The sequence below is a fragment of the Nelumbo lutea genome, chromosome 1 (assembly GCF_056320005.1).
Source record: "Nelumbo lutea isolate HS-2025 chromosome 1, American lotus-T2T, whole genome shotgun sequence".
NCBI classification, from domain to species: Eukaryota; Viridiplantae; Streptophyta; class Magnoliopsida; order Proteales; family Nelumbonaceae; genus Nelumbo; species Nelumbo lutea.
In genome coordinates this window covers 72,288,100-72,309,040 of record NC_142684.1, presented here as the reverse complement: position 1 = coordinate 72,309,040, position 20,941 = coordinate 72,288,100, and the positions used below count along the sequence as shown (strand labels likewise).

General features: G+C 39.4%; 1 protein-coding gene across 1 annotated transcript in view; it reads right to left on the bottom strand.

Moving 5' to 3' along the window:
- LOC148875285 (ERD (early-responsive to dehydration stress) family protein) overlaps positions 1–18,528 on the bottom strand; it is a 58,839-nt gene extending 40,311 nt beyond the window's left edge. The window contains exons 1-2 of the mRNA XM_088964405.1: positions 17,529–18,528; positions 13,656–14,003 (exon numbers count right to left, since the gene is read on the bottom strand). Coding sequence (XP_088820531.1) covers positions 13,656–13,969 — 314 coding nt within the window. The 5' untranslated portion in view covers positions 13,970–14,003; positions 17,529–18,528. The remainder of the gene's footprint in view (positions 1–13,655; positions 14,004–17,528) is intronic.
- Between the last annotated feature and the right edge of the window lie 2,413 nt (positions 18,529–20,941).

Here is a 20,941-nt window from a genome sequence, read left to right as displayed (position 1 = left end):
AGGCATAAACAACCCAACTAATATAGAGAAACATTTAGTTCAAATATTCTCTGCTGAAATGGATAGTGAAAGAGTCATACTAAAGAAAAGAAGATACTAAAAAAGGAAAAAGAAAGGAAAAATCATAATAGAAAGATCCCCTACAAAAATAGCTAAACTCTTTATTCAAATTCACTTCCAAATTGTCCCATTAGAATTGGCCTTTCTGCAGAATGAATAGACACAAAAATCTCATCTCACAAACAAGAGAACAAAAATCTCTCTCCATGTAGACACAAAAGTGGATCCAATGTAAGACAAGACCTACCTACTGATAAAAAACTGTACAAGACCTTACTTTAATCACAAGATACTGAAATTTGATTGGCCATCAATAATCCTTCAAACTGGGAGATATATTAGATTTCTCCCAATTCTCAAGGAGACTTTCCAAGACTCATGGAAAAGCAGTCACAATTGAGTGGAGAGGGCTCCAGCCACTAAAATTCTCCCCTGGGGACCATGCATTTTAGTTCTCTTCCTTTCTTTGAACGTCAGAGTTTAAACTGGACATATTTTTGCATCCAATCAAGTTGGTAATGCAGGCATTAGATGGACAAACCAGTAATGCGAGGTCACGGGAGGGAAACATGTATGCAGCCTTACCCCTGCATATACACAGAGAGGCTGTTTCCAAGATTTCAACCCTTGTCACCCAGGTTGCAATGGAACAACCCAACCATTGTGCCAAGGCCCACCCTCTAATGCAGGCATTATATATTAATTACATTATTTTCATATTGTGCTCTTCATTGTGTTTGAGCTTTCAAACAATGAATTCCAGTAAAGTACCTGAATGACTTTTCCTAAACCATAATGTGCATAACTATCTTCTGCAAACTGTTACTAAGGCACAAAGCACCCAAACCATACATGGATTTTGGAAAAATCTTTGACCATATAGGATTTCCAGAATACTGGAACACTGAGAAGAAGAAGAATTACTTGGATCGCTAACCAAGTTATCTATGCGACTTCATAAAAACATATGCTGACACAAAGTTTTCTAAGTTTCAAGTCATTTCATAGGCCTTCACCTTCTTCCCCTTTGATTGAAATGACTTTTTTCTCTTCCCTCTCCCAATAAAGCCCATACCTAGTCTATTCTAGTTGCACCATAGTTTTCAAGGCACCAAGGAGGAGGCTGGGCGTCAGGGGGGCGCCTTGTCACCTAGTCGCCTAGGTGGGCACCTCAGCACCGCTTAGGCGATGGATTTTTTTATATAGAAAACATAGATCCTAGGAAAGTTCCCTAGGTACCATAGTCATATTTCCTTAATAATTATTCATAAATTTCATAAGAAAAGTATAGAGTTCATGTTACAGTATTAATCAACATACCATGAGAAGGAAAAAAAAAAGAAGGAAAAGAAAATTCAAAAAGTATAGGGGCTGAATTTTAAGTTCTTCCTTACTTAATGGTTCAGGTTTTAAAGTCTTTGAGGGTTCAATACAGCATTTAGCAATGTTTGTGTTGATTAAATCATAACAAATAATAAAATAATAAAAACCAATTAGTATATGTTAACAGGTGTAATATATGTACTGTTCACAGACTTAATACACGCAGGGGTATTTTTGTAATTCTGTAGATATATTGTTATGTACAGCCAGAATAGTATAAACGCAAAGCTTCACTCAACTGAAGCTAAGTTTTGTTGTGGCCTTAACTTAGTTGCCTCTTATTCTTCTTCCTCTTCTTCCTTCTTCTTTTCTCCTTCTTTTCTTCTTCTTCTTGGCCTCCTACTCAACATGGTATCAGAGCAGGTTCGTCCAGGCCTAGAAAACAACTAACTGAGGTCTCTCTCCTCTGCTGCGAAGGAGCTATAGTACTGATGCTCGAAGACAAGGAGGAGGAAGCTTTTCTAGTGCTGCGGTTAGTCTTCACTGCCGAGTAGGGCTCTGCTACAAGTATGGTGACTGTTCAACTTCCTAGCACAGGAAAAGGGTTCGGCTACATGTTTTTTGCTGGTAATTGGGTTGCTTCGGCTAAGAGGACTGTAGAAATCCATCTTAGATGTTCGAAGGAAGGCTCTGACCTGAAGGGGAGTTCGAGTACATGACTGAAATGCCTATTGCAATCTGACCTGAAGGGAAGTTCGAGTTCATGACTGATGACTGTGTTGCCTATTGCTGGTACTGAGATTTTTTTTCTCTCTTCCTGTTTATGGCTTCTTGCACGACTGTTGATGTTCCAGAATCTGAGTAGGGACTGTTCCCCTTCCTCCAATTATATGTTGCCCTAGTCTGCACTCTAAGGGGCTGTTGATGAACCCTAGAACTTGAGTGACTGTTCAACTGCCCTAGAAAGTGGATATCAGCCGATTAGGTGTGGTGAATCACCACTCGTATTGCTGCTCCTACTGTGCCTTTTTTGGGCTGAGAAGTTGTGAAGTGTAGGTCTTTCAGACCTGGTTACGCAGTTCGTATATTGTTTTTGTGAACTCCTACACAATGTAGGTGATAACCCCTAATACAGCAGTTGCAGTGTTTGTGTTTGGTTCTCTGTGAAACTGAAAATCAGCAAGTGCCTAGCTGTGGACTATAACAGCTCTGTAAGGCAGTGTACCTGTGTTTTTTGAGTACTTCTAAACCAAGAATCATGAATAAGGAAAGATTGTGGTGCACGAATTGTCAGAGGCCCCGATACACCAAAAATACTTGTTGGGGTCTCCATGGGAAACCAAAGTGGGTTCAGGATTTACCTAAGAAGCAAGACTCAGATGTAATTAAAAGACCCGGGCAACAAGGTACCGAGAAACACCACATGGCAAATATGGTTTCTCGAAAGAATCAGCCCTCCACTTCTACTGTGCCTCAAACACCACATAGCCAACACAGCTATTCTGAATCAGACCCAAGGGAGGATATTGTAAACTCCACCACCTCTTTTGCATCCATATCAGGTAATTCTGCCACTGCTTTCCATGCTGCCTCACACAACCTTGACTCTCCATGGATCATCGATTCTAGAGCGTCAAAACACATGACTGGTATGTCCTCTTACTTTCAAACTTATCACCCTCTTTCTGGAAGAGATAAAGTGAGACTAGTTGATGGATCATACACTTCCATAGTTGGTCAAGGAACTCTCTCTCTTCCCCTCGGCCTTACTCTTTCTAATGTTCTTCATGTTCCAAAATTCCCTATGAATTTGTTCTCAGTCAGTAGTATTACAAATTCCTTGAACTATTCTGTGACTTTTTTCCCTACCTATTGTGTCATTCAGGATCTAACCTCGGGGAGGACGATTGGTAGGGGTCGTATGGTTGATGGACTCTACATGCTGGAGAATACGACTGGCCTTCATGTTACAGAGTTTGAGTCAGTTTAAAAAGAGTAAAATGTATTTGTGGCATTTTCGTCTGGGTCATTTGTCTTTTGAAACCTTGAAATTGGTTTTCCCAGAACTGTGTAAGTCAATGTCTATTTCTAATTTTTCCTGTCAAACGTGTCAGTTAAGCAAGCATTGTAGAACTCAATTCCCTCAAAGAAATAGTAAATCTGAGTTTCCTTTTCACATTGTGCATTCTGATGTGTGGGGCCCTGTTACTTTACCTTCTGAGAGTGGCTACAAGTACTTCATTACCTTCATTGACGATTATTCCAGATACACTTGGGTATATCCAATGTGAACCCGTGAGGAAGTACCAAAAATTATCCAAGATTTTCAGCGGATGGTCTTCACCCAATTTCAGACCAAGATTCAAATATTCCAGTCAGACAATGCAAAAGAGTTTTTTCATAGTGACCACACGGAGTTCTTTGCTTCACATGGCTCTCTTCATCGGAGCTCTTGTGCCCGTACACCACAACAAAAAGGTGTGGCAGAACGGAAGAACCGACACCTCCTTGAAGAGGCACGGGGTTTACTACTCCACATGAATGTTCCCAAACGATTTTGGCTTGAGGCTGTCCTTTGTTCTACATACCTCATTAACCGAATGCCCTCTCATTGGTTAGAGTACAAAGCCCCACATCAGCTTCTCTTTCCTAAGGCCCCTCTTCTTTCTATCCCTCCTCATGTTTTTGATTGTCGGTGCTTTGTCCAAAACCTATCTCCCACCCGGGAGAAATTGGACTCTCGTGCTATCCCATGTATATTTCTTGGCTACTCATTCTCTCAGAAAGGGTATCGTTGCTTTGATCCTGTTTCTCAAAGATTCTATGTCTCCATGGATGTTACCTTCTTTGAAGATGAGCCTTTCTTTCTGGTTTCCCCTCAGGGGGAGTGTAGGCATGAGGAGAAACTGGTTCAGCTTCCTCCTCTTCCTAATCCTTATCCTCCCCCTTCTCTTCCTGATCCTCCACCTTTCCGTGTTTTTTCTCGTCGCGTAAAGGCCAACCAAGTTCAAGAGTTGTGGAGAATCCAGAAGTTGTACCTCAAGTGCCATCAAACTCCTCGGGGGAAGATCATACCCTCTCAGGTAACTTGACTCCCAATGATAGTCCTGACCTCCCTGTTGCTAATGATCTTGACCTTCCTATTGCTCACAGAAAAGGTGTTAGGTTGTGCACCACAAAACACCCCATTTCCAACTTTGTCTCCTATGAGAACATCTCACCTTCATTTCGTGCCTTCTTTACCTCCATTGACAATATCCCTATTCCCAAGAATGTGGCGGAAGCTCTCTCAGTACCAGAATGGACAACGCCATGAAGGAAGAAATTGATGCTATTCATAAGAATGGCACGTGGGAACTTGTTGATCTCCCTAAGGGTAAGGTTCCAGTTGGATGTAAATGGGTGTTCACTGTTAAGCATGGGACTGATGGAACTGTGCAGAGGTATAAAGCTCATTTAATGGCAAAGGGTTTTACTCAAGTATATGAAGTTGATTATGCAGAAACCTTTGCCCCTGTTGCCAAAATGAACTCTATTAGAGTACTTTTCTCTCTTGTTGCCAATCTAAATTGGGATCTACATCAGCTCGATATCAAGAATGCCTTCTTGAATGGTGACCTTGAAGAGGAAGTTTATATGGCTCAACCCCCCGGTTTTTTGGCTCAAGGAAGTGAACAGAAAGCGTACAAGTTAAAGAAGTTTTTATAATGGGCTGAAGCAATCACCAAGAGCTTGGTTTAGCAGATTTCATACAGCAGTTCAGCAGAGGGGATACAAGCAATGTCAGTCAGATCACACACTGTTTGTAAAAAGGGTAGAAGTTAAAATGGCTGCCCTAATAGTATATGTGGATGACATAATTGTTACTGGTGACTAGGAGGATGAAATTCAAAGTTTGAAGGGCTTCCTTGCCACTCAGTTCGAAGTGAAAGATCTAGGACCTGCCAAATACTTCCTTGGAATTGAGGTTGCCCGATCAAAAAAGGGTTATCTTCATCTCCCAAAAGAAATATGTCCTAGACTTGCTTAAGGACACTGGAAAGATTGAGGTTAAACCCACTGACTCTCCCATTGACCCAAACCATAAGTTAAGTGACAGCCAAGGTGAACCTATTAAGGATGTGAAGTAATTTCAGAGGCTTGTAGGAAGATTGTTGTACCTCTTATGACTCGTCTAAACATAGCATATGTTGTTGGTGTCCTCAGCCAGTTCATGCATGCACCTAGGTCCACTCATCTTGAAGCAATAGAGAGAGTACTCCGGTATCTTAAGAAGTTCCCGGGTGCTGGTTTATTATTCCAAAAACATGGACATTTGAGGGTTGAAATTTACACAGATGCGGATTGGGCTGGATCCCAAAGTGACAGAAGGTCTACTAGTGGTTACTACACCTTTGTAGGAGGGAACCTTGTTACTTGGAGGAGTAAGAAACATGGACATTTGAGGGTTGAAATTTACACAGATGCGGATTGGGTTGGATCCCAAACCGTGGTAGCTAGATCCAATGCTGAAGCTGAGTACCGTGCAATGGCACACGGAGTATCCGAAGGTATGTGGATAAAGAATCTATTGGGAGAGTTGGGTTTTCCAGTTGACTCTACTCTGTGACAACAAGGCAGCTATCAGTATCGCTGCCAACCCAGTACTACATGATAGAACAAAGCACATTGAAGTTGACAAGCATTTTATCAGAGAGAGAACCATCACAGGCGAAGTGTGCACTCCATACATCAGCTCTGAAGACCAACTAGCAGACTTATTTACAAAAGGGCTAAACCATTCCAGACATCAAGGTCTCAGTGACAAGTTGGGCATGGTTGATATCTATGCCCCAACTTGAGGGGGAGTGTTAACAAGTGTAATATATGTATTGTTCACAGACTTAATACCCGCAAGGGTATTTTTGTAATCCTGTAGACATATTGTTATGTACGGCCAGAATAGTATAAATGCAAAGCTTCACTCGACTGAAGCTAAGTTTTGTTGAGGCCTTAACTCAGTTGCCTCTTATTCTTCTTCCTCTTCTCCTTCTTCCTTCTTCTTTTCTCCTTCTTCTTTTCTTCTTCTTCTTGGCCTTCAATAGTATATAAACACACAAAATGAATATTTTAGTTTAATAGTGCCTATTTTATAATTATAATGTCAAAGAACAAAGAATAAAAAAATATTTTACAATACGCAAGTACAAAACTACTTGGCGAATAGGCAAGACGAGCCTCAAAGGGCACCTTATCGCCTAGGCGTCGCCTTGAGAACTATGAGATGCATATGTTTATTCAAAATATGAAACTCATTTCTAAAATCAGGACCTTACAAAAGGTCCCTAATTCAACTTCTCAACACTTGAATTTCATAGCCACAAGTCAGGTTGTCCAACTGCCTTCTTACTTCATCTTTTAGAAAAAGAAAAAAAAAATACCCATTTCTTTCTCTCCATTACTGGCTTTATTCTTGTATCTTTGTAGCATGAAATACACAAGGGAAAATTACCCAATGATGGTCCTGAGTATTTGGGGTCTTGGGAGTGATAGACTGGATACAAACCTAACCCATGCCATTCTTTTGTTCCTTTATTCTGTCTACCATTAAATATGTAAAGGGCCAATCACCCAAAGATGGTCCGGGCTGTCCAGAGTCTTGGGAGGGATAGACTGGGTACAGACAAACCTAACACCTGGCATTTTTCTGCACAGTAGCACCCTTAGGCTTAAACCCATGAATAATTATCATCCAAAGATTTGTTCCTTTATTTCCTAATTGTTGTATATTTTAATATTTTCTATATTTTTAACAATTTGTGCATCATGCCCTCATGCTTTGAAACTTAAAATTCTATTTCTATGCCCTCATGCTTTACATTTAAGGGCCAATGTTGAGCAAGAGAAAGAAGAGGAAGAGAAGAAGGAAGAAGAGAGAAGAGGCTGGCAGACTTAATGCCTCAAAAGAACTTGCTTCAAGCGAGTGAAGCATTTGTATTTATACTATACTGGTTGTACAACACAAGTGGTATAGAAATTACAAAAATACCCCTACGTGCACTAAATCTGTGTACAGAGTAGTACATACAATAACATCTGTCAACACTCCCCCTCAAGTTGGAGCATAGATATCAATCATGCCCAACTTGTCATAGAGATCTTGATGTCTAGAATGGTTTAGCCCTTTTGTAAGATGTCTACTAGTTGGTTTTCAGAGCTGATATATGGAGTGCATACTTCGCCTATATTGACTTTCTCTCTAATAAAGTGCTTGTCAAATTCAATGTGCTTTGTTCTATCATGTAGTATCGGGTTAGCAGCAGCCATGGGTTTGTCCACTGGAAAACCCAACTCACCCAACAGATTCTTTATCCACATATCTTCGGCTACTCCGTGTACCATTGCACAGTACTCAGCTTCAGCACTGGATATAGCCACCACCGTTTGCTTCTTACTCCTCCAAGTAACAAGGTTCCCTCCTACAAAGGTGCAATAACCACTAGTAGACCTTCTGTCACTTTGAGATCCAGCCCAATCCGCATATGTATAAATTTCAACTCTCAAATGTCCATGCTTCAGGAATAATAAGCCAGCACTAGGGAATTTCTTAAGATACCGCAGTATCCTCTATGCTGCTTCAAGATGAGTGGTCTTAGGTGCATGCATGAACTGGCTGAGGACACCAACAGCATATGCTATCTTTGGACGGGTCATAGAGAGGTACAACAATCTCCCTACAAGCCTCTGAAATTGCTTTACATCTTTAAGAGGTTCACCTTGGCTGTCACTTAACTTATGGTTGGGGCCAATGGGAGAGTCAGCTGGCTTAACCCCAATCTTTCCAGTGTCCTTAAGCAAGTCTAGGACATATTTCCTTTGGGAGACAAAGATACCCTTTCTTGATCGGGCGACCTCAATTCTAAGGAAGTATTTGGCAGGTCCTAGATCTTTCACTTCAAACTGAGTGGCAAGGAAACCCTTCAAACTTTGAATTTCATCCTTCCAGTCACCAATAACAATTATGTCATCCACATATACTATTAAGGCAGCCATTTTACCTTCTCCCCTTTTCACAAACAGTGTGTGATCTGACTGACATTGCTTGTATCCCCTCTGCTGAACTGCAATATGAAATCTGCTAAACCGCAGTATCCTCTCTATTGCTTCAAGATGAGTGGTCCTAGGTGCATGCATGAACTAGCTGAGGATACCAACAACATATGCTATCTTTGGACGGGTCATAGAGAGGTACAACAATCTCCCTACAAGCCTCCGAAATTGCTTCACATCTTTAAGAGGTTCACCTTGGTAACTTATGGTTGGGGTCAATGGGAGAGTCAGCTGGCTTAACCCCAATCTTTCCAGTATCCTTAAGCAAGTCTAGGACATATTTCCTTTGGGAGATAAAGATACCCTTTCTTGATCGGGCAACCTCAATTCCAATGAAGTATTTGGCAGGTCCTAGATCTTTCACTTCAAACTGAGTGGCAAGGAAACCCTTCAAAGTTTGAATTTCATCCTTCTAGTCACCAGTAACAATTATGTCATCCACATATACTATTAGAGCAGCCATTTTACTCCTTCTCCCCTTTTCACAAATAGTGTGTGATCTGACTGACATTGCTTGTATCCCCTCTGTTGAACTGCAATATGAAATCTGCTAAACCAAGCTCTTGGTGATTGCTTTAGCCCATATAAAGACTTCTTTAACTTGCACACTTTATGTTCATTTCCTTGAGCCAAAAAACCGGGGGGTTGAACCATATAAACTTCCTCTTCAAAGTCACCATTCAAGAAGGCATTCTTGATGTCAAGCTGATGTAGATCCCAATTCAGATTAGCAGCAAGAGGGAAAAATACTCTAATAGAGTTCATTTTGGCAACAGGGGCAAAGGTTTCTGCATATCAACTCCATATACTTGAGTAAACCCTTTGCCACTAAACGAGCTTTATACCTCTCCACGGTTCCATCAGCCCCATGCTTAATAGTGAACACCCATTTACATCCAGCTGGATCCTTTCTCTTAGAGAGATCAACAAGTTCCCACATGCCATTCTTATGAAGAGCATCAAAATCTTCCTTCATGGCATTTGTCCATTCAGGTACTGAGAGAGCTTCTGCCACATTCTTAGGAATAGGGATACTGTTAATGGAGGTAAGGAAGGCACGAAATGAAGGTGAGAGTTCCCATAGGAAACAAAGTTGGAAATTGGATGTTTAGTGGTGCACAACCTAACACCTTTCCTGTGGGCAATAGGAAGGTCAAGATCATTAGCAACAGGTTGGTCAGAACCATCATTGGGAGTCAAGTTACCTGAGTGAGTATGATCTTCTCCCGAGGAGTTTGATGGCATTTGAGGTACAGCTTCTGGATTCTCCATAGCTCTTCAACTTGGTTGGCCTTTACGACGACGAAAAAAAAAACGGAAAGGTAGAGAGGATCAAGAAGAGAGGGGGGAGAAGGAGAAGTATTAGGAAGAGGAGGTTGAACCAATTTCTCCTCTTGCCACCCCCTAAGGAGAAACAGGAAAGCATGGCTCATCTTCAAAGAAGGTAACATCCATGGAGACATAGAATCTCCGAGAAATAGGATCAAAGCAACGATACCCTTTCTGGGAGAATGAGTAACCAAGAAATATGCACGGGATAGCACGAGAGTCCAATTTCCCCCGGGTGGGAGATAGGTTTTGGACAAAGCACCGACAACCAAAAACACGGAGGGATAGAAAAAAGATGGGCCTTAGGGAAGAGAAACTGATGTGGGACTTTGTACTCTAACCAACGAGAGGGCATTCGGTTAATGAGGTATGTAGAACAAAGAACAGCCTCAAGCCAAAATCGTTTGGGAACATTCATATGAAGTAGTAAACCCCATGCCACTTCAAGAAAGTGTCGGTTCTTCCATTTAGCCACACCATTTTGTTGTGGCGTGCGGGCACAAGAGCTCCGATGAAGAGAGCCATGTGAAGCAAAAAACTCCGTGAGGTCACTATGAAAAAACTCTTTTGCATTGTCTAACTGAAGTATGTGTATCTCGGCCTGAAATTGGGTGAAGATCATCCGCTGAAAATCTTGGATAATTTTTGGTACTTCCTCACGGGTTCACATTGGGTATACCCAAGTGTATCTGGAATAATCGTCAATGAAAGTAATGAAATACTTGTAGCCACTCTCAGAAGGTAAAGTAACATGGCCCCACACATCAGAATGCACAATGTGAAAAGGAAACTCAAATTTACTATTTTTTTGAAGAAAACGAGTTCTACAATGCTTGCTTAACTAACACGTTTGACAAGAGAAATCAGAAACAGACACTGACTTACACAGTTATGGAAAAACAACTTTCAAAGACTCAAAAGACAAATGACCCAGGAGACAATGCCACAAATACATTTTATACTTTCTGAACAAAAGATTCTATAACATGAAGGCCAGCCATATTCTCCAACATATAGAGTCCATCAACCATACGTCCCCTATCAATTGTCCTCCCCGACGCCAGATCCTGAATCACACAATAGGAAGGGAAAAATGTCACAAAACAGTTTAAGGAATTTGTAACACTACTAACTGAGAACAAATTCATAGGAAATTTTGGAACATGAACATCAGAAAGTGTAAGGCCGAGAGGAAGAGAGAGAGTTCCCTGACCAACTATGGAAGTGTATGATCCATCAGCTAGTCTCACTTTATCTCTTCCAAAAAGAGGGTGATAAGTTTGAAAGTAAGAGGACATACCAGTCATGTGTTTTGACGCTCTAGAATCAATGATCCATGGAGAGTCAAGGTTGTGAGAAGCAACATGGAAAGCTGTGGCAGGATTACCTGATGTTGATGCAAATGAGGCTGTGGGAGGAGCATCCATATGGCGAACTGTTCTACCCATAAAGCTCTAAATGGTCACGGAAGGAGTTTAAGATATCTTCCCTTGGGTCAGATCCAGAGTAGTTATGTTGGCCATGTGGTGTTTGAGTCATAGTAGAAGTGGAGGGCTGATTCTCCCGAGTAACCATGTTGGCCATGTGATGTTTCTTGGTACCTTGTTGCCTGGGCCTTTTAATTACATCTGAGTCTTGCTTCTTAGGCAGATCTTGAGCCCATTTTGGTTTCCCATGAAGATCCCAACAAGTATCTTTAGTGTGTCGGGGCTTCTGACAGTTAGTGCACCACAATTTCTCCTTATCTTCTGTTTTCTTCTAGAGATCCCCTCTCCTAGAAGAAGATCCACTACTAGTAGAGGCATCCCCTTTTGCCGCCGACAGAATTGCATCCCCTCCGGTGTTGTTCATCAAGTTTCTCCTGCTTTCTTCAGACTGGACGAGCATAGACCTCCTGAATTGATGGAAGATCCTTAGAACTGACAATTTGTACTCTGATAGATTCATAGATTGGATTGAGACCATGCAAAAAGGCAAACACTCTTTGCTGTGAGACGAGTTTCTTATACAATTTGGCATCTTCATCACACTTCCAATCAATATTCTGTTAATGGTCCAACTCCTTCCAAACAGAGGTCAAGTTAGAATAATAAACTGATAAACTTCTCTCCCCCTGTTGACAAGTAGATGATGCTGCTTGCAGTTGATAGATCTTGGCATAGTGTCGTAGTTCAGAATATGTGGATTTTGCCTGTTCCCATATCTCATTTGCAATTTCAGCCCACATGAAGTTCTTCCTGAATTGTGGTTGCATGGAGATCAAGAGACACGACATAACCATACTATTCTCCTGATCCCATCTATTATGTTCAGCATTTCTAGAAGGTGGTTCTTTGATTCTTCCATTTATATAGCCTATTTTTCCCCTTGCAGTTATGTATAACTTGATCCCTCTTGACCACTCTAGGTAATTTAACCCATCAAGAGAAACAACAGCCATAGGGAATGATAGGTCACTGCCCCTACTCATTCCATTCAGCATTGTGGAGATTCCGGATGTGGCTGAATCTTCACTATTCATGATTCCAGGTTTAGGAGTACACAAAAACCAAGGCACACTGCCTTATAGAGCTGATACAGTCCACAACTAGGCACTTGCTAATTTTCGATTTCACAGAGAACCAAGCACAAACACTACAGCTGCAATACTAGTTTGTATGACCTACAGTTTGTAGGAGTCCATAGAACGAACAACATACGAACACTACACTTGCAGTGTAACCAAGTCTGAATGACCTACAGTTTTACAACTTTCATGCAACTTCTCTGTAGGAACAGAAATACAAAGTGGTAGTTCACCACACACCTAATCGGCTGATACCAATTTCAGGGCAGCCAAACAGTCACCGAGTGTTTAGGGCATCAACAGTTACTTAGAGTAGCTGAATAGCGGTAACACACAAGAGAAGAGAAAAAAAAATGTAGCCGAACAGTCACCTTACTCAGATTTTAGGGCATTAACAGTCCATTGAAGAGAGCAAGAAGAGAACAATAAAAAAAACTTCAATTGAGTACCAGGTCACCCGAACAGTGGATAGGCAGTACACTCTTGGACACCATCTTCTCTGCAAGCCAAAACCCTTCTTCGTACATCAGGTGATAGTTTTCTACAGTCTTCTCAGCCGAGCAACTACAGATACCAACACCTGGGCTGGAGGATGAAAAAAAACTTCGTAGCAGAACCCTTTTCTACGCTAGGAAGTTGAACAGTCAAGCTGATTCTACTCAACATTGGAGACTAACCGCAGCACTGGAGAATGATTTCTCTTCCTTGCCTTCGAACATCAGGAATATAGTGACCTCAGCTGGTTGTTTTCCAGGCCTGGACGGTTCCGCTCTGATACCATGTTGAGCAAGAGAAAGAAGAGGAAGAGAAGAAGGAAGAAGAAGAAGGAAGAAAAGAGAAGAGGCTGGCGAACTTAATGGTATTGAAATTACAAAAATACCCCTACGGGCACTAAATCTGTGTACAGTACATACAATAACATCTGTCAACAGCCAAAAAGTTGGATATTCTCTTTGATTCACCTAATGATATATAAAGTATATACATATGCATCATGTACTTCTGATAGCTAAAATAGAAGCGATAATATAGGGCAGCCACAAATACTGGCATATATAATAGCTAGAATAACTTGGCTAGTGACTTAGCCTCCACAAATATTCACCCATAGTAATTTTTTATTTGATCATCTCTAACAAATCACCACAATTTTCTCTAGCATTTCATCTTTACACTGCCAATCACTTAAAAAAGCATAGGTGAAATTTGTATGTTATACCATTAACACAAGACAAGCTATAAAAAAGAGGAGAACAGAAGAAAAAATTAAATACGAGGTAAGACATACCCAATCAAGTAAATTCGCAAGTAAACAGCAGAATCAAGTCCTGCATGATCAATAAGCTCAGGTTCTGGCATTTGCAATGCAGCTGGCATCCAATTCAAAAACCTCAAATATGATCTAAAGTCCAAATTGACAAATTTGTGTACAAATGCACCAACATGTGACGGACTACTTCTCAAACCCTTGAGATACCATTTGGGAAAATACACCCTATCATTGAATGGTTGCAGTCGTAGTATGGCAAATGCCAGTAAAAATGCAACTGCACTGAGAATATTGATGGCTGCTGCAAGTCCTATGTCCCCAAGTGTAGCCATTTGTGATTTTTAGATATAAAAGATATGTAACTGCCTGTAAATGAGTAAGATTTGCCGACTAGTAAGCAAGCAGAGAAAAGATAACCAGTTTGGGTAGAATGAACAAAATATTAGGCTAACAACTCAAGCAAAGAAAATTTATAATGCTACATCAAGAATGAATCATAAACATTTTACCAAGCTCTAGTAGTCAGATGAAGGCAAATGGTCAGTCCAAATAATGCAAACAAAGTCAAGCTAAGTGTACTATGCAGATAGGAAAACCAATTTAAAAGAGGCTAAAGTGATCTAATTATGAAGTTCCATAATTTCAGTAACTTAGGAAGCTTCCCATAGAATAGCAATAACTACTGAGAGGAGACTATCCACTATCAAGCATGAAATTCCCACCCCATTACCAACTAATGGCATTCGTGATATGATTGAGATTTGAGCTGGATCTTAATTAGTCCACTAACATTTTATTAGACCAAAAGATGGGAAAAAAAAAGAAAAGACTTGACAAATTCAAGTAGGAAAAAGAAGAGATCCATTAGTCCTGGAAATCCCATAAACAAATGTGAGGCATAATTTTGAATCCAGTGAATTTGAATGTCATGAAATTTAATATTTGGAACCATGTAAACCCCAAAAATTTCCTAATGCTCAAATTGGGGAATCTCAAAATTCATCAATCAATTAGCATATAGTTAGAATTTGGTAAAAATAATTCAATGCTTGACTTATGACCAAAAACTCCAAAAAGCTTGTAGAGTATATGGGTCAATCTTTGATCTGAACAAAGCAATGTACTACATTGCATACTAAATTGGTCATTCTTAGATGTTTTGTTTCTGAATAATGTCTCAACTTTATATGGGGCCTATAAGAGGACCTAAAGATTAGTTTTAAATGTTCTTGTCAATCTTTAGTAGTGCAGGAGTTCAGCAGTAGCTATGGTAAGAGTTATTCTATGAAGGATTTTAAAGTGAAGAAGAAACATCCCTTGTACCTAGAACTAGAAGAGTGGTGGTTTTGGTCCTACAGTCAAAGCAAAGCATGCAAGTGAGTTTGGGAATACATACAAGTATGAACTTACTAACAAGTGGTGCAGTCAATCAAAGCAGAAATTCACAGAGGGAAGAAAACATGCACCAGTGGGGCCCACCGTGACTGACACCCCCTAGAGAAGTCTCGAGCTGGGGAATTTTAGCTGGGACCAAATTTTAAAGGAGAAAGTTGGAACTGTCAGAAGTTCTCTAGATGCAACTATTTCCAGCAAAACTACGGAGACCATGGGCACTGATCATCACACCTTACTTTCTTAAAAGATGCCACACCCTATTTAAATTTAAGCCTTCATTTTCAAGTCAAGCTTTTTATAAGTACGTCTGTCATGAGATTCATTAGCGTACTAAGGTAGTTTATTTGCTCTTATTGGATCTTGATCTGAGTACATTTCTTCACTAGTTCTCTTTTATTATTTATATTCTGCTTTATACCCTCTAATTGTTTGAGCTTGCAGCAACATCACTTTGGCCATTACCCAATGTTGGTCCCATCTATTTGGGGTCTTGGGAGGGTGCACTGGATACAGTCCTAACCTTTGGCATTTTTTTCACATAAAGTAGTCACTCCCAGACTTGAACCCACATTCTCATGCTTGACATCCCGAGATTTTACCATTACACCCAAGTAATGGCCTTTCACTGCTATTCTACATCATCATTCTTCTTCATTGGTGTTTTAATTGTTAGTTATGGTACAGCTTTCTTATTTTCAATTTTGAACTGAAAAAAAATGCCCCTAGGTACCTTATACCCCCACATTTTACAATCTACAGAATTAATCCCCATCCATATTCCCAACTATAGCTTTTGATCCTTACCAGGAATCTCCCCAATATCATATAGACATACCTTAGCTTTATCACCAACCTATTGCCATGATTATATTGAACAAAAGAGTTTTAGGGGAATAGAGTGCATCATCTGTTGTTAAAGAAGAAAATTTATTGGTTGGAAAATTTTCCTTGTAGAAGGCACAACGTTAAAGAGATAATCCCATTTCTTGTTGCCATAATGGGGCATGTAGTTAATAGAGTCATCCTAAAAGCAGCAGTAATCTGTTTGAGGTGATCAAGGTGGGGTGAAGTCAGGAAAAGATCTCAGAATTTTTTATTTATTTTTTTTTTGAAGTAGGTAAGGTATAATTTATTAGAAACAAAGAACAGTATACAAGAAGTATACAAAAGACGAGAAGCCAGATTCGAAACTGGCCTAACAAACAAAACGGGAAAACCCACAAAAACACCCAAACCTAAAAAGACCAAAAAACCAAACCAGTGGAACCAGACCACAAGGCAAACTACTAGAAGACAACAAAGACACCTCACCCGAGCTAAAAAGAAAAACCACCTCGATACTTAACCTCTTCCTCTCCCTCCTCTTCTGCCTCTTCCACAAGTGCTGTGTGACCCCCTAATAGAGGGTTTGACCACTACATCACCATAGAGATCCACAATTGCCTTAGACCTTCTGTTACCAGTAAGACAACCCAGACTGTCAATGGAGCTGTTAGGGAAATCACTATCAGTCTCTACCTCACTCCCTGAGTTAAGGCCCAAAGAAGATGCCTGGGTTTTAAATACTGAGGTCTCCTTAGAACTCATCCACTCACGTACTTGGGATTCTTGACCTTCAACAAAAGACACACCAAGAAAACTTCCAATGCATTCAAGGGAAAGATCTCAGAATCACACTTCCGTTTGCCAATAAAGTTGTTTTCTATTGAGTAAACAATCACAAGTTGGCTTGCTTGATAGGAGCCATCAATTTCCTACTTTCAGATGACTTTACAACACCATTTACTCATTCAAGCCCCCGAAAACATTGAGAACGGAACTAGGACATTGAAACGGCTCACTTGCACAGCAGTTTTACAGCTAGACAGGAGTTGTATAGAAGAAAAACGTGCTTTTAAGCACTTTACACAAAGGTGCCACAACCACAAGGCGTCCAAAACCTTTGAACAAGCCCATTGTTCAATTCCACGTTTTTCTTTGGATCATTAACAACGACCAAAGAGACTTTATTGGTAATGAAAGAACCACCTCCCCATTCAGAAGAGATCTATATGCTGCAGAATTTGGAAAAACCACTTTGTCTACAAAGATTCAGCGCCACTGAAAACCAACTTTACTCCACCTGAATCACATCATAGAGTTGAACCAAGCACCACCGACGTACACAAGAGAATACCGTGAAAAGAATGGCCCCCTAAGCCTTTCAACTTGACAAGTGCCATGCAATCATGCAGATACAAAGTTGAATCAAAAGCTAAGAGAATTAAGAAGCAGAGTACAATTCGGAGATTCTGCAAATAAGAACCAGACAGGTACTAACAACTAAACCGCGCCCCAGAAAAGTTATCATTTTTCTTGTCTAGGACGGGTAAATAGAAACAAACCATAACAATTAGAAGCAGAAACATGTTAACTGAGAAATAAGAAACAAAAAATTAAAAAAAAAAAAATCGAGAGATACAAGAATTCATTGAAGAGAAGTTGAAAGGATCATACTCTTTAGTTAACGCTCCAGGCTCCAATGAAGAAAGATAACCAACACCCGAGTTTAATTAGAACTGGTAAATAACCTCAGAGAGAAGCCATGCAGCAGATCTGAAGATGAGCAGGAGAGAGATACTAAGTTTCCGTTTGCTTCAAGTTCAATCAAAGAAAGAAGATACCAGAATGCCCGTTCTAGGCAAATTGAACAGTGAGATTCTCACTGAAAATACACCCTTTACAGAAGATAACACAAAGGAAAGGGATCTCCTTTCGCAGGGGAATTCGCAATAGAGTGGTGGTTGGGATGAGATGAGACGGGTCCCTCCCTCTCTCTCTCTCTCTCTCTCTCTCTCTTAAAGGGATTTCGGATGATGAAGTAAAGAGGAACTGTAGATGTTACGATTTGGCGTTTAGTATAAAAAAACCGTAAATAATTCTCCGCACAGATGGGCGTACTCATCTAAGAACGAATTTCGAAACGTGGGATTGGAATCATATGATTTAAGCAAATAGAGACGTTTTGAGAAGAGACATATTGAATTCAAGGCAACAGTTGAAGGCTCGCGCTTTTGAAAGCACGATCGTTTGGAATTATTTTATTTGCCTTGAAATGATGTTTTCTTAGTGAGGCTGGTGAACTCCCGTGTCGGCAAATTAGGAACGTGGTCTCTAACGGCTACTCTTATTGAGGATGGAGGTGGACATGTGGAACGTGGAGACATGCTGTTTGGTGTGGAACTGTGGATATTGATTAATTCAATCGTTCAAACTTGAAACTGGAAATGCGGTTTGGTGACTGAAGACCTAAAGGCTAAACTACCTTCAGTCTTAATACATTAGGTCCGATTTGGTTTCTGGGCTAAGCTTGTAACAACCGACAGAGGAGAAACGAGTCCCGACCGTGGAGGCTGCGTATTGCGGACGGACCGTGAAGTCGGCACAGCACAGGCTGTGCCACACGCCCTTTCCAAGACTGGGGAGCACTCCTCAGACTCAGTGACGGAGTCCTCTCACAAGTCAGAAGTTGAGATATGATTAATTGATTATGTAAAAGGGTATAATGGTCTTTGGGAAATTATCTAAAACTCACAGTGAGTTTTCAATATTTTTCTTAAAACTCAACTTTTCAAACTGTCTAAAACTCACATGTAAGAAAATTTTTATTTTTTAAAACTCACATTCCCATTAGTACACCATTAATGCTTCTTAACAGAGGTGTCCATGTCGGCATAAATAATAATTTTTATGACCAAATTACCCTTGAATGGTGAATTGGAGGAAAAATGGTCTTTTTCTTCTTTTTTTTTTTGCACTTTTAGTGTTTTGTTATAATTTCCAATGTTTTTATAGTTTTCATTTTTTAACATTTTTCTATTTTCTACAATCTATAAATTTTCTTGTATTTTTTTTATTTGCAATTTCTGTGTTTTTCTATAATTTTTTGTCTTTTCTACAATTTTTATTTTCTGATTTTGTTTTTCAATTTCTATAGTTTCTATAATTTGAAAATCATTTTTTATATTTTTTGTAATTTCTATGTTTTTATGTATTTTATATTTGAAAATATTTTTTTGAAAATTTTCCTTTTTCACGTTTAAATATTAAAATGGTAATATATTAACACCCGTTAATTTATTTTGTATATATTTTATATTTTTTATGAAGGTTAAAATGATAATATATTAACACTCATTAATCTGTCTAACGTTAAGTTAGTGACATGGTGAGCTTTAGACAATTTGAAAAATTGTGGTGAATTTAAGAGAAATGCTAAAAACTCATGGTGAATTTTAGACAATTTCCCATATTTTATTTTTTTCTATATCCCCATTATTTGAAAGACATGATGCATTTAGACCACCAGGCTCCAGTCAATAATACATCCACTTCATGTGGATGGATTGAAACCACAAGGTTCGCCCCACCCCCTACAACTGTCAATGAGTTGGGTCTGGTTTGAGATAGGGCTGTACCAGTTTGTACCAGTTTTGAACTGATTATTACTCGGCTCCAACTTAGAACTGTTTCATTTATGAATCGGGACAATTGTGTTTGACTCAACTATACTTTAGATCTATAAAAATGATTTGTTGGTAAAATAAGTGTTTTTAACCAAAATTATTTTATATAATTTATAAAAATTATCCTTTTGGATGTGAAATATAACAGAAAAATTAAGAGGATTTTATATTTATTAACAATGTAATCTATTCGGGTCTGAATCAGTTCAGAGTAGAAAGAACCAGTCATGATCCAATTATTAATTGAGACCAGAATTAGCATGACCAGTTCAGTTCTATCAGGTAGACTCAACCCATTGATAGCCCTACCCACCACCACTTGAAATTGTATGGTGCAATGAAAGTTTAATATGGCACCTCATTGATTCTATGAGAGGGGGCACCTTTGGATTGTATTTGGTTTGAAAGAAAAAAGACAGGGAAACATGTAACCAAACACAGCCTTATTGTATCATGAATCCTGCAAAATGATCAAAACATTTGATGGTTAGAGTTAGAAATTATGGATGGTACCAAGGAAACCCTACTTTAAAAAATATCTGTAATAGATCCAAACTTTCCAATCCTATTTTTCTTGAAACCCTACTTCTTCTACTCCCTATTTCATTTTCTAGTTTAACTTAGCCTCTCCAAAAGAAAATCCCTAACTCCACCGCTGGATGCAAGTCAGATTGGGTTAGGTGAGTTTAAAGGTCAACCAGGATTGGGTTGGCCTCAGTTTGGGCTTGATCCAACCTTTCTCCCTCTCAAGATCTCGTAGAATCTTCAAATTTTCTTAGTGTTTGCTTCAAGGGCAAAACCTATGGAGCATTGGATGGAAATTTGGAAATTGTTGCAATATAACTCAAACCTAAATAGTCTATGTGAACCAGTGATAAAGTGTCATATCATAATGACATCTTTAATGTTGTTAAAAGTTATTATTTGTAGCTTTGTACAATACTACCTTGTATAATGTGAAGTCACATCTGCCCCTTCATGTACAAAATGTGCCCCAAAAACGTACCACAGCATATCCCAACCGTTTTTTGGGAACATCTCTCAATGACAAGCATGGAAGATGTTCTCAATGCATTTTGAGATGTGCATGTAAGGCATTTTTGGGGCACATTCTGTCGGGGGCAGATGTGAACTAGTATAATGTGAATCAATAAAAAGTAAATAGTCCATGTGACATTTTTAGCCTAATTGGTTGATATTTTAATTTAATATGTAGCAAATATTTGAAAATGCATCATAGTTGGATTCTTAATTAAAAGACAATTCAATTTTTATAATCATATTTTTATTGGTAATTGCCTATTGGATGTTTTTATTGTTTTTTTTTTTCTTTTTTGAAAAGTTAATGTAAAATTGTATTATCATGATCAGAAGGAAAATACAGTATTTTAATTCACTTTACAA